The sequence below is a fragment of the Erinaceus europaeus genome, chromosome 3, assembly GCF_950295315.1.
Source record: "Erinaceus europaeus chromosome 3, mEriEur2.1, whole genome shotgun sequence".
NCBI classification, from domain to species: Eukaryota; Metazoa; Chordata; class Mammalia; order Eulipotyphla; family Erinaceidae; genus Erinaceus; species Erinaceus europaeus.
Genome location: NC_080164.1, coordinates 51,977,062 through 51,990,269, shown reverse-complemented (window position 1 = coordinate 51,990,269; position 13,208 = coordinate 51,977,062). Strand labels below are relative to the sequence as shown.

The 13,208-nt window shown below is 42.8% G+C and overlaps 1 protein-coding gene across 2 annotated transcripts in view; it reads left to right on the top strand.

Moving 5' to 3' along the window:
• Positions 1-10,430, top strand: part of SLC1A4 (solute carrier family 1 member 4) — a 36,395-nt gene extending 25,965 nt beyond the window's left edge. For both annotated transcript variants that reach the window (XM_007539610.3, XM_060187187.1), the window contains 4 exons: positions 928-1,161; positions 2,630-2,824; positions 3,193-3,327; positions 7,532-10,430. In XM_007539610.3, the coding sequence (XP_007539672.1) occupies positions 928-1,161; positions 2,630-2,824; positions 3,193-3,327; positions 7,532-7,766 (799 nt within the window). In that variant the 3' untranslated portion in view covers positions 7,767-10,430. The remainder of the gene's footprint in view (positions 1-927; positions 1,162-2,629; positions 2,825-3,192; positions 3,328-7,531) is intronic.
• The last annotated feature ends 2,778 nt before the right edge of the window (positions 10,431-13,208 follow it).

Here is a 13,208-nt window from a genome sequence, read left to right as displayed (position 1 = left end):
CTATAAAAAGGAGACTCAAAACAGAACCAGGTGAAGTAGCTCTCTTAGTAGGCTGCTTTGCTAACTGCATGATCTAGATTTGAACCCAATTACCACTGCACTGGTGCTGTGGCCTCTCTCTCTCTCTCTCTCTTCCTCTTTACCTTTTCTGTGTAAAAGAAAAGAAAAGAAAAAACAATAATAACAAAAATAGCATTGTCCATCTCCACTGAGGAAATCTGAGTACTGGGGGACACAGAATGGGAGGAAGGTTTTATACTTTGGTCACCTTATATAACCTTTGATGTTTGAGATAAGTGGCATTATTTCCTATAGAATTTATAGATAAAGTCTAAAGTCAGACAACTCTTGCTCAATTCATACTGAATTCAAAGCAGCTGCCTTTCTTCTTTGAGGTTTCCCATAGTTCATTCCTTCCTTCCTTCTTCCTGTCCTGCCTTCAAGCTCCAGGAGTGTTCCCAGAGTGTCATTGTTAATGACTTTTTCCCACAGAATCATGTTTCCCAAACCACAGGAATTTCACAAAAGTCCCATCTTTGGCTCAACTCCGTATCACAGCAGTTGTGTGAAATAGGGATAGTCTTTTGTGATTCAGAGTTCTCTGAGCAAGTCCAAGCAATGCTGAAAGTCAAGCTGAAGTCCCAGAGGCTATGCTCTTGAAGCACTCCTTGCCTTTCCATCTGGGACCCCTTGTGGTCAGTAGTATCTATCAGTTAAGAACAGAATACATCCAAGGGGAAAAACGCCTATGTTCTGCTCCTGGTTCCATTTCCATTTTATTCAGTTTGATGGCCTATGAAATGAGTGTGGTATACCCCATTCTGGGTAGACATGAAATCTGCCTAGAACGTCCCTATGTTCTCCCCCAGGAGGGAACCTCCCCCAGATCATCATCCTCACTGAAAGTGCACTGTGCTCATGCCCTAGGTATGTACCTGTGGGCATCATGTTCCTTGTCGGAAGCAAGATTGTGGAAATGAAGGACATCATTGTGCTGGTGACTAGCCTGGGGAAATATATCTTCGCATCTATATTGGGCCATGTCATTCACGGAGGGATTGTCCTGCCACTTATTTATTTTGTTTTCACACGGAAAAATCCATTCAAGTTCCTCCTGGGCCTCCTTGCACCATTTGCAACAGCATTTGCTACGTGTTCCAGGTAAGTGGGTTGTGGGTGTCCTTGGCCACTCTGAGCCCCATTAAGATGCAACCAAGTGAGCCCAGTGGTATGTGTATAAACAGTATTTGGTCATATTTTTCTTTCACTGAGAATTCTAAATTTGTCTCATCTGATGTGTTATCAGCCCCAAGGCTTTTACAAAAAATAGACTTCTGGGAGTGGATTTCTGTTTCATCCTCTGCTTTATTAAGATTGCTTTATTCTCTTCTCCATCGTAGGAGTGAGATCTTTAGTTACTCTGGGGTCTTCGCCCTAGTTATTAGTATATTTACATGAGTAAGAGAAGATAACCATTTAACTCAAAATGCATTACAGGGAAATTTCTAGAATGACAACTAACTACCTCGGCCTGCATAAATTGAAAAAATAATACCAAGGCATGAGGCTAAGGGATTTGTGCTAAGCTCTCTAAGAATCTCCAGTATTGTGAGAATATCTAATTTAGCACAAAAGGTATCACCTTTTCATTCACTGGAAATCCGTCGGATAACATTAGGCTTTATGTTAAAGAAAACCTCTCAGTAAAGATAGTACATTGTTTCAATCACCCATTTAATATTTGCTTCTTCACTGTGTGTTCTTCCCATTCTGAACGGCTATATGTCAGAGTAGTAGTGAGACTAGAGAGGATTAAGGTGGTAATCTCTGATCTAGATAGACAGGAACTTACTTCTGAGCTATGTCAGCTACTCTCTAAAGAGAGAATTTGTTTTATTTTCCCCTTTGTTGCCCTTGTTTTTTTATTATTGTTGTAGTTATTATTGTTATTGATGTCGTCATTGTTAGATAAGACAGAAAGAAATGGAGAGAGGAGGGGAAGACAGAGAGGGGGAAAGAAAGACATCTGCAGACCTGCTTTACTGCCTATGAGGTGATTCCCCTACAGGTGGGGAGCCGGGGGCTTAAACTTGGATCCTTAACTCCAGTCCTTGCACTTTGCATCACATGCAAAGCTACTGCCTGACTTCCGAGAGAATGTGTTTTTATGCTTATCTGTGCTCATTTTATAGTCCTTCCAAACTCTGAAAGTCATGTCTGCCTCTTGGTCTAAGTGAAAAACAAAAAAACTGCCTTTTATCTTTTTTGGGGGGAGGTGTGGTATTCAGGAGAAGAAATTCGTGTATAGAGCAAATAGGTCTTTGTTCTCTTGACATTTTGAACCAAGAAGCAACATATGGCTCTTGAGAAATTTAGAACAGATGAGTGTAGGCACATACACAGGCAAAACTGGGAAACCATATTTTGAGAATTGACAAAAATCCCATGTTATAACAAGACACTTTGACACAATTCTGATTTTTCTCTTATTTTGATTAGAAGCCAGGGAAGAAACAAGGATATGTTAATTCCTCTATCCCAGAGTCTGAACTAATCAAACTAGGAAGTTCTATTCTCATGGCTGGTTGGTGTTTGTTTCTTTGTTTGTTTTTGTTTTTACCATTTCTAGCTCAGCAACCCTCCCCTCTATGATGAAGTGCATTGAAGAAAACAACGGTGTAGACAAGAGAATCAGCAGGTTCATTCTCCCCATTGGGGCCACTGTGAACATGGATGGAGCAGCCATCTTCCAGTGTGTGGCTGCAGTGTTCATTGCTCAGCTCAACAATGTAGAGCTGAATGCAGGACAGATTTTCACAATTCTGTAAGTTCTTTATTCTTCCATTCTTCTTTAGGCCTAGACCAACAACTTGAGGTTTCTAATTATAATTTCCTCTGAAAAGCATCATGAAGACCAATTTCACCTGGACTTCAGCATCCCATTTAGAAAAATAAGGATGGCATTTATTCATTACTTAAGAAGGATGAAATATTATCTCCAAGAGCTCATCTGAAAAAGAGAGAGAGAGGTTTATTGAACTTTTGTTTTAAAAAAAAAGGGGGAGTTCAGTTAACAGATTCTAGGATTGTGTGGTTGTTAGTTTTCAAGTCATGGATGCCATAGTCTGCCCCAACTTGTGCCCTTAATTCACATGCTGTGTTAATGGCTCACCCTGCTCTGCCATCCCCTAGAGTGACCGCCACAGCATCCAGTGTCGGAGCAGCAGGGGTACCAGCTGGTGGGGTCCTCACCATCGCCATTATCCTGGAGGCCATTGGGCTGCCCACTCATGACCTTTCTCTGATCTTGGCCGTGGACTGGATTGTGTAAGTAGCAAATTGGGCACCAATAAAAGCAAAGTTTTTATTGAGTTCCTACTCCACACTACTAGGCCTGGGGTATACACAAAAACATAAACAGGCTCCCAGCCTCATAAAGGAAGCTTCAGATAAACTGGCAACACAAGGTTTAGCATAAGGGAAAATTAAGCAATGTAAGAGTCAAAGAATCGTGAGTGTCCATGGGTGATAAAATGCTGTTACCAAAAACTTGCTTATAGCACTAAGGAAAGTGGGAGGCTGATCCAAGCTGAGAACCCCAGCACAGGCCCAGTGGAGTACAGTCTCTGATGGTTGTTGGCTGCATAGATGTGTTATAGTCATTATAGTTATAGTTATAGTTATAGTTATAGTCTTCAACAATGATTGTCCTTCACTTAAAAATGTCCAAAGAGGGACCAGGTGATGGGGGACCTATTTATGCTCACGTTATAATACACAAGTACCTGGGTTCAAACCCTCCCTCCACACCTTCAGTGGGGAAACTTCACAAGTGGTGAAGCACTGATGCAGGAGTCTCTCTGTCTCACTCCCCTCTCAATTTCTCTCTGTCTCTATATAAATAAAAAATTTAAAAAAAAAAAAAGAAGTCCAAGGAGTGATGGATTGATTTTTGTGAGGGAGAGATGAACCCTGCAAGTGTGAGTGCCTTAGGTCCAAGTTTGGGGAGGAGGAATTGGAAAGGAGCTATAATCGGCACCAACATTTCCAGTGCTCCTCTAAGACACAGAACATCTGGGGTGATCGGATACCAGTAGTACACAGAATTTAATTGCATACAAGGAGGCCCAGGTTCAAACCCTGGTATAAGTAGTCAGAGCTGAACAGTGTTCTGAATCAAAAAAACAAAAGACTCATGTTCTTAGTATTGATTGCTTGAATGTTGTGATATCATTGACATGTATACGCAATACAGGGAAGGCCAGCTGAGGTACTCATGTTGTGTGTTGCACAGTACCACATATGGATAAGAAAATGAGCCCTGGAATCCCAGTCTCTGGGTTCAGATTATAACTTTGCAATTTACAGGTTGTTTGATTGAACTGTTATGTGCTTTGGTCTATTTATCTGTCAAATAGACATAACAGGGGGGCCGGGCAGTATCACAGTGGGTTAAGAGCACATGGTGCAAAGTGCAAGGACTGGTGTAAGGATCCTGGCTCAAGCCCCCGGCCCGCCACCTGCATGGGGATTGTTTCACAAGTGGTGAATCAGGTCTTCAAGTGTCTAGCTATCTCTCCCCCTCTCTGTCTTCTCCTCCTCTCTCAATTTCTCTCTATCCTATCCCACAACAACAATAGCAATAACAACAAGGGTAACAAAGGAAACAAAAATAATATCCTCCAGGAGCAGTGGATTTGTAGTGCAGGCACCGAACCCCAGCAATAATCCTGGAGGCAAAAAAAAAAAAAAAATAGACATAAACTACATCAGATGCACAGTGCACAGAGGAGCCTCCTAAGTTTGCGGTAAAGCAAAGGGTCTACATTCCTGTAGAAAGATGTTCCTGGCCAGAGCAGGCCTGATATAACATGAACACTAGAGCTAACACAGGGCTTGTGGTTCTGCCCATTGTAGTTAGGAATATGGTTCCAACCTTTCTTTTTAAGCCTTCGGAGTGTCATGCTTAGAGCAATGAGGATAAATTGTGCAGAAGAAATGCCCGTAGTCATACAGTTCACTGCGAGACCTTGGCCTCCTGCTAATGAGTTTGACAGACTAGAACAGTATCAGGAACCCGCTCTCCTTCCTTGTCCAGCTGCCTCTCTGCTTAGGGAAACAGGCATCTAAGAGTTGCTTGGCTAGCAGCACAGAAGTAGGGTGCTAGGTAAATCACTAGGCTGACAACTAAAGCCACACAAGCACAAACTCCTTCTTCCTCCTCAATGCTCCCACACACTTCCCAGTCTCTTAATCCCTCAGTTCTCAGTGTCCTCAGGAAAGACCAATTTCTCCCCCCTTTGAAATGGATACAATGCTTCCTCCATATGCTAGGACAGACAGTGGTTTCAGGGCTAGGCTATGGCAAGACAAGGTCCTGGGAAGAGCAGAGCTATTTTTCATGAGAAGACATTGGCAGCAGCCTTGCAGTGTGTGCACAAAGCAACATTCAGTGGAGGCATGACATTGATATGAGAAGAAGAAGAGAAACTCTGACAGTGTAATGTTGAGTGGAAGAAATAAATGCTGGGCACAAAACCACAATTTTATTATTAACCTAAACTGTATGTAATAATTTTATGATATCCATCATATGCATAACTGAATGATAATTAGGAGGAAAAAAACAGAATGTTAATACAATTCAAAGTTATGGAATATAAGGATGATTTTGTTTCCTTTTGTTTTCTTTTTTTAAAATTTATTTCTTTATTGGGGAATTAATGTTTTATATTCAACAGTAAATACAATAGTTTGTACATGCATAACATTCCCCAGAAATGTAATTGGCATATCGCACCAAAGTAAAAGACTCTGGGGTGGGTGGGTGGGTGGGGAGAATACAGGTCCATGAAGGATGATAAATGACATACTGGGGGTTGTATTGTTAAATGGGAAACTGGGGAATGTTATGCATGTACAAACTGTTTCCTTTTTTATATACATTTTTCTCCACAATGAGGGTCTATTACTGTCAATTTTTTTTTCCTTTTTTGTTGTTGCTGGGGCTGAGTGAAACAAGGAAAGAAATGAAAGACAACTACAGCATAGTTTCATATGTGGAATTTAAAGAACTGGTACTCAGTTACTCCCCCCACCCCAAGAAAAAAGAAGAAGGGGAGTCAGGCGGTAGCGCAGCGGGTTAAGTGCACATGGCTCTAAGCACAAGGAACGGCATAAGGATCCCAGTTCAAGCCCCCGGTTCCCCACCTGCAGGGGAGTCGCCTCACAGGCGGTGAAGCAGGTCTGCAGGTGTCTATATTTCTCTTCCCCTCCTCTCTCCATTTCTCTCTGTCCTATCTAACAATGATGACATCAATAATAAGTACAACAATAAAACAACAAGGGCAACAAAAGGGAAAATAAATAAATATTTTTTTTTAATTAAAAAAAAGAAGATGCAAGCAAACTGTTTTATAAGACTTTGTGAAAATTATGGTGGTTATCTTTGGGAGGTGGGAGGATGGGGACACAGAATTTGGTGGTGGGTGTGATGTGGAACTATACACTTACAATATAAGTATAATCTTACAATTTTGTAACCCACTATTAATCAATCACACATAAAAAATGGAAGAGAGGGCAGGGGTAAATAGCATAATGGTTATGCAAAAAGACTTTCATGCCTGAGGTTCCAAGGTCCCAGGTTCAATCCCTCACACCACCATAAACCAGAGCTGAGTAGAGCTCTGGTAAAAAAAGAGAGAGAGAGAGAAGGAAAAATAACCCAGTTCTGAAGCTTCCTCCAGTGTGATAGGGGCCAGACTCAAACTTGGGTCACACACATGGCAAATTAGATGTGCTATCCAGATAAACTACCTTGCCAGATTTCGTTTAAAATATTTAAAGAGGGGGGTTGGGTGGTAGCACAGCAGGTTAAGCTCATGTGGCACCAGCAGCGCAAGGACCGGAGTAAGGATCCCGGTTTGCCCCCGGCTCCCCACCTGCAGGAGAGTCACTTCACAGGTGGTGAAGCATGTCTGCAGGTGTCTATCTTTCTCTCCCCATCTCTGTCTTCCCTTCCTCTCTCCATTTCTCTGTCCTATCCAACAATGACCACATCAATAACAACAGCAACAATAAAAACAACAAGGGCAACAAAAGGGAAAATAAATATAATAAAAAAAATTTTTTAAATGTATATATTTAAAGAGGGAGCCACACAGTCATGCATCTGATTAAACTCACACAGTGTGCAAGGACTCAAGTTCAAGCACCTGGTACCCACCTACAGGGAAAAAGCTTCACAAGTGGGGAAGCAGAACTGCAGATGTCTCTTTCCCTCTCTACCTCCTCCTCCCCTCTCAACTTCTCTCTGTCTCTATCCAATAATAAATAAATATATATATAATTTAAAAAATAAAGTTAAAGAAAGATTTAAAGAATATCATTTTAGAGTAAAGTGAGCCATTAGGGCCCTACTAGCATGCTTTCCATGGTGTTTTTGTGGTCATTGACCTGTATGAGGTATGCTTTCCAGCCCACACATAGTCAGCCTAGGTCTTTACACTGCCTTTTTGTTCCCCACCAGTGACCGTACCACCACTGTGGTGAATGTGGAAGGGGACGCCCTGGGTGCAGGCATTCTCCACCACCTCAATCAGAAGGCCGTGAAGAAAGGGGTGCAGGCACTGAGTGAAGTCAAAGTGGAAGCCATCCCCAACTCCAAGTCAGAGGAAGAGACGTCACCTCTGGTGACACACCAGAACCCTGCCGGTACCATCAGCCCTGCCCCAGAACTGGAGTCCAAGGAGTCAGTTCTGTGATGAGGCTGGGCTTCACACTTGCTGCCAGCAGTGGTGTCCATCCTACGAATCCAGCCAGACACCGCTGTAGCAGCCTTCACCAACTTTTTAGCCTCCTGAGCAATGCTTTGGCCCAGTTACCAATTTAAAGAGATTGCTTCTTGGCACAAGTATTGGGATTTCAGGAGGAACTGGTTACCCAGAAGCAGGACACTGACATTTGGCTTGTTCCACGTCCACGTGCAACCATGTGTGCACCAGCATTCTGTCTGGAAATAAGCCCTCAAGCTGCCAGACTTGGAGAAGTAAGAAAATCTTGGGGACCTGTTGGTTAAAACTTCGACAAATGCAGCTGTAGTCATTATTGTACCCAGTCAGCTTTGCATTGGTGCTTTCTGGGCAAACCTAAGTGAGCGACAGTTATCATGTTGCCTTGTGAGTTCTAGAAACTGGAAAAACTCCCAAATTCTTATACCTGGTTTGAATTCTCTGACCTGACTCCAGGTATTTAGATCTTATGCCACAAGATTTATGTGGTTATGTGGCTAGAAGAGCCGCAAATTAGATACATTAGCATTGCTGGGGTCTGTGGTCAGTAACATTGAGTAAACAATTCAAAATCTGAGGTCAAAGAAGGGTGGAGGAGTGCAGGCTGCATCAGGGGAGGGACGCACCCTAAGCAAGACAAGATACACACTGTTGTCCCGGTTCTCATCCCCACCCTGGCTAACTTCTGTGACCTGGACCTCTGACAACAGTGTAACTTTATTCTTATCTTCTCATTTGATAACAGGCCTAGAGAGGGACATAGTCATCTCATTAAGTACCCTTTGATGGTGATATATATATATCTATTTCCCCCCAACCAGATCCCCGTTCAACTCTAGCTTATAGTAATACCAGGGACTGAACCTGGGACCTCTGGTGCCTCAGGCAGGAAAAGTCTGTTGTGTAAACTGCTATGTTATTTTCCCAACCCCAAATCTATTGTTTTAATTCAACTGGACCTTTTCCTAAAATTGTAGAAACACACAAAAACTCACCTACTAATGGGCTGCCTATGTCCCATCCCTTGGTCCACTGTCTTCAGCTGATTTCTAAGATCTAAGTTTCTCTCCCTGACAGTAATCAAAGTTTAAAATTAAAAGCCAAATGTCCATATTCCTGCAGATGCCTGTTGATGCAGGTTTGAATTAGGTGAGGGGACTTTATAGCAAAGATCATGCTTCAGTGACAAAAAACAAACAAACTAGAAGGCACAAGACTGATGTTTTCACTGTTGCCATTGGTACATGTCTGTGGGAAAACTATAGCAAGTCCTGGGGCCTCACTTTACCCCATTTGTGAAATGAGGCTGATGCCACCCAACTCTTACCTACCTCAGAGGGTCTTGGTGAGGCAAACTGAGTGAATCCCAGAAAACGACCATGTTACTTCTAGTATATCAAGTGCTAGCACCCCCAACACACACATATCCTTCTGATTTCTTTTTTTCTGAAAGTGATACCTTTCTCCCTGGAGACCTAGTTTTTATGAGCAGGACTCTGTCCTCCATACGTATTAGCAGTTTTCATCATGCTACTCTGTGTCAACTTGTTCTGTCATTGCTTGATAGTGACAGCAACAGCCTCTTTCTGATGTCCTTCAAATTTTTGTGAATTAACAACTCATCTCCCACCACATTTCTGGATACCTGACTTCCCTGTGGTCCCCAGCACTGTTTCTGCCGCTCCACCACAGGCCATTAAAGTTCCCAAACTTTCAACCTTGCTCATTCCCTTGTTGTCCTCTATTACTGTGCTGCTTCTCCTGTACTGGCCCTGAAAAAAAAAAAAAAGGATGATATATATATCATTATGATGAGAATGAGCAAATAGCACAGGCAGTCAATCTCACCTGGACAGATGAACGGAACTTGACTGTGCATCTGAAAACCTTAAGAGGACCAGAGACTGGAGCTGCTCTGATCGGGGAGGAAGGCCTGACTTCCTTCAGAACTCTCTAAACAAGTAAGCCACCTTCATCACCTGAGAAACCTGGAGGGACCTGAAACTGTGCTAAGAAGAGCCTGGAAATCTTTACCCTCAGGCTAGACCTCGTACCCCTCAGTTTTCAAAGGAGAAACAATCATATTGTTTGATTCCAAGTGAGCAATCACTCTTTCAAAGCCTTTAATATATCTTCCCACCCACATATAATGTGTGTGTATTTACATATATGTGCAGTTTTAGCTCCATCCTTAGCAAGTTTGGGTTCAGATAGAGGTGAGCTAACTATGGCTTTGGTGTCCTGATTGTCTTGTCTCTAAGAAAGAATTTTGAATATGAGAGTGAGATTTGTATCACAAGACCCAGGGACTGTTCATCTTCTCACCTGGACCTGGAGTTGTGACAAGGAGAATGCGGCGGCCTGGAGAAGGGAATTTCCATGCAAGATCCCCAGGATGATTGCTCCTCTTCTTCCTGGGAGGCTGACAGAGCATAGATGGTACCCAGTCCACAAGAGGACTCCCCAGGAGCAACCTGGTTGGGTACTGCCCCCTCCTTTTCATTGCCTGAAAATGTCTTTCCTGCTACTCTCTTCTAACATGTGCCCATAAATACTGCTCATCTCTCTGTTGTGTATTGTGACACTTGCCTTAAGATAGCAATCTTCAAAAATGAATACAGTTTTTCTTTCTTCCTACTAGGATCTGCATGTTCTTTTGTTGCTATCTTGTTTTCAAGTGGCATTTGCTCTTCTAAGGGCTGGCCTGTGTGTGGGGGGGGTTTGGGATGGGGGGCTGAATTGTTTTACTACCTTTAGCCAGCATGATGCTCTCTCAACACACACAGGAGAGACCCTTTGCCATGGGTCACGTTGTCATGGAACAGTCACAGGTGCTTCATTGCATAGGCCTGTGGCTGCCTCTGGATACCACTTATTCAGTACAATCTGAGCCATTGCAAAAAGTGAGTGGTTTGGACCCATAGAAGTGCTGAGCGATTTCCTACACAAGGCAGGTAGGTACCCATGCCTCTAGCATCATCACCACCATTTCCAGTCCTTTCCTTTTTACATAATTGTGTCTTTAGTAACACCACATTCCAGAACAATTAGGGGATCTAGAAGCTTTTTAGTATAGGATCATCCTACAAGCCTGCACTGGAAGTCTTCACTCCAGACTCTAGGGATTCTGAAGAAGCAAGTCCCCGTTCAGATCTGGATGTTTCTACCTCTTTTCACCATGTGGGAACTGGTTATAATTTATCAGGTTCCAAAGGGATGAGGTGTTTTCCTGAGGAAAGGGACTGATAGGACTTGTCACTAATGGCAATGTGGATTCTCCCCCTGGAGTGTGACTTCCTTGTTTCTCTGTCAAGTGGATGTTTGCAAATTGAGATCAGAATGCAGTGACTCAGCTTTTGCATACAGCCAGATCAAGAGAAGCAGTTCCATATGGAAGGCTATTTTCAACTTTTGCACATTCTCACTTGGATGAATTTTGTAGATTCCATTAAAGAACAAAAGCAGGTTTTACAGACAAAGAAGCAGGAGAATAGTTGTTCTGGGGAGAAAAGGGAGGAGTCCTACACTAAGTCCACTCTCCATGCCTCCCCACCCTCCCATGTTCCACACCTGCCACCACTCATCATCTCCACTCACCAGCTGCCAGCCCAGCCCCTCCTCCCAACTACCAGTGCATGCACAGAAGGACTACATGCCCAGGCCCTCAATTTTTTTTTATCCCTTTTCTTCCTCTTGCAAGTCTAGTACCCTGGTCTAGATGAGCATGAAATGAGGACATCAGGAAAGGGCAGCCTCAACTGAAGCAAAGACCCCCCCTTTTTTATCCCAGTTAGGGGTCTAAAGAGGGGTGGAGGGGTGTGAGTGCTAGTCAGAGCTACTTAGTATCTCTCAGTGAAGAAGACAACATGAAAGTGATATTTGTGTTGTGTGTGTGTTTCCCACCATGTTGGTGACAATGAAATCACCTTCCTTTTTCTGACATAATGTCTCCTTACACTGACATACCTACCTACTTTCCCGTGTCCACATCTGACTGCAGTGACTTCCCCAGAGCACAGAATCTTACACATGAGGGAGCCTTTTGTGAACAGGCAACTAGCACCTATAGCTAAATAAATCCCCTCCTCCTCCTTCTTTTCATTTAAGAGAAATGGTTTGGAATTTCTTCAAACCATTAATTTGGGGCTCCATGGAGTAATTGCTGGAGCTAGGGGGCCACCCTGTGGCTAAGTGTCTAAATATTAAAGTCCAAAGAATTGTCACTGTGCAATTCTGCAGTTGATCTTTTCATCCAGTGAAAAATCAGGAAAACTAGGATAACATTTGCAAAATATCTTCTCAGAATGGTCAATTACTCTTCAGGAGGAAATGTGTAAGCCAAAGTGCCTGGGCCAGCATCATAAGTATCACTTAGGAACTTGCCAGAAATGGACATTGTTAGGCCCACTGCAGCTTTAAACTGAATGAGAAACTCTAGGGGTAGGACCCAGCCATCTCAGATGTAGTAAGTCTTCCACCACATAGCCTAAGAACCACTGATATAGACCGGTTGAGTAAAAGAGCATTTCCCTGGACTGGACTGATAGAACAGCTTGTACTAACTGTTATTGACAATAATTATTATAGAATCCATTCATTCACTCAGCTACTATTTACTGCAAATACAAACAAAAAGCAGAATGACTGAGGGGAGGAGTAGAAGAAATGAGTCCTACAAAGAGGAAGCACCTGGATTTTATAGACACCATTAGGACTAGTGTGACTTGCCAGGTATGGCAGGTACTGAGCAGGGAAGAGATGTGAAAAGCCTGGCTTCTTATAAATAAACACTTCAGCAGGTGGGTAGAATACAGTCAGTATCACGTGAAAGCAGGAAGCTAGGTAAGGAGTTAGAACAAGGCTCCTGATAAGAGTGCTGGCTTGGATTGGAGTACCACAGTGTCATATCACAGTGTTATATCACAGTATCACAGAGATAGCTAAACATTGGGTAGATTTTGAAGGTAAAGTCAGCAGGAGTTGTGGGTGGATTCCATTCAAAATGAGACCAAAAAGAATCTAGAATGACCCTAAGATTTCCTACCTATTCTAATATTGGTAAGAGGAAAATGTCAACTCCTGGTCAGTCATTGTTGGGGAGCTGGCACATTTTCTCTGAGTCTGAATGTTTTCTCCAGGCACTCTGGTTTTTCTCACATCACAAATTGTGCATGTTAGGTTAACTGAAATGTTTCAGTCATCCAATCTGAGAAAGAAAGAGAGAAATGCCATGGAAGAGTTGGTCTCCTTTCTGTACAAAGTTAGTTCCTGCCATGTGCCCTAAGCTGTTGAGATAGGCTCTGGCCACCAGACTATGAACTCAGCTGGTCTTGAAAATGAATGAATGACTGAATAAATACAAATTATTGTTGACTATTAGAAGTGTTTTTGGTGTGTTCCCAGGTTCAGGCCCTA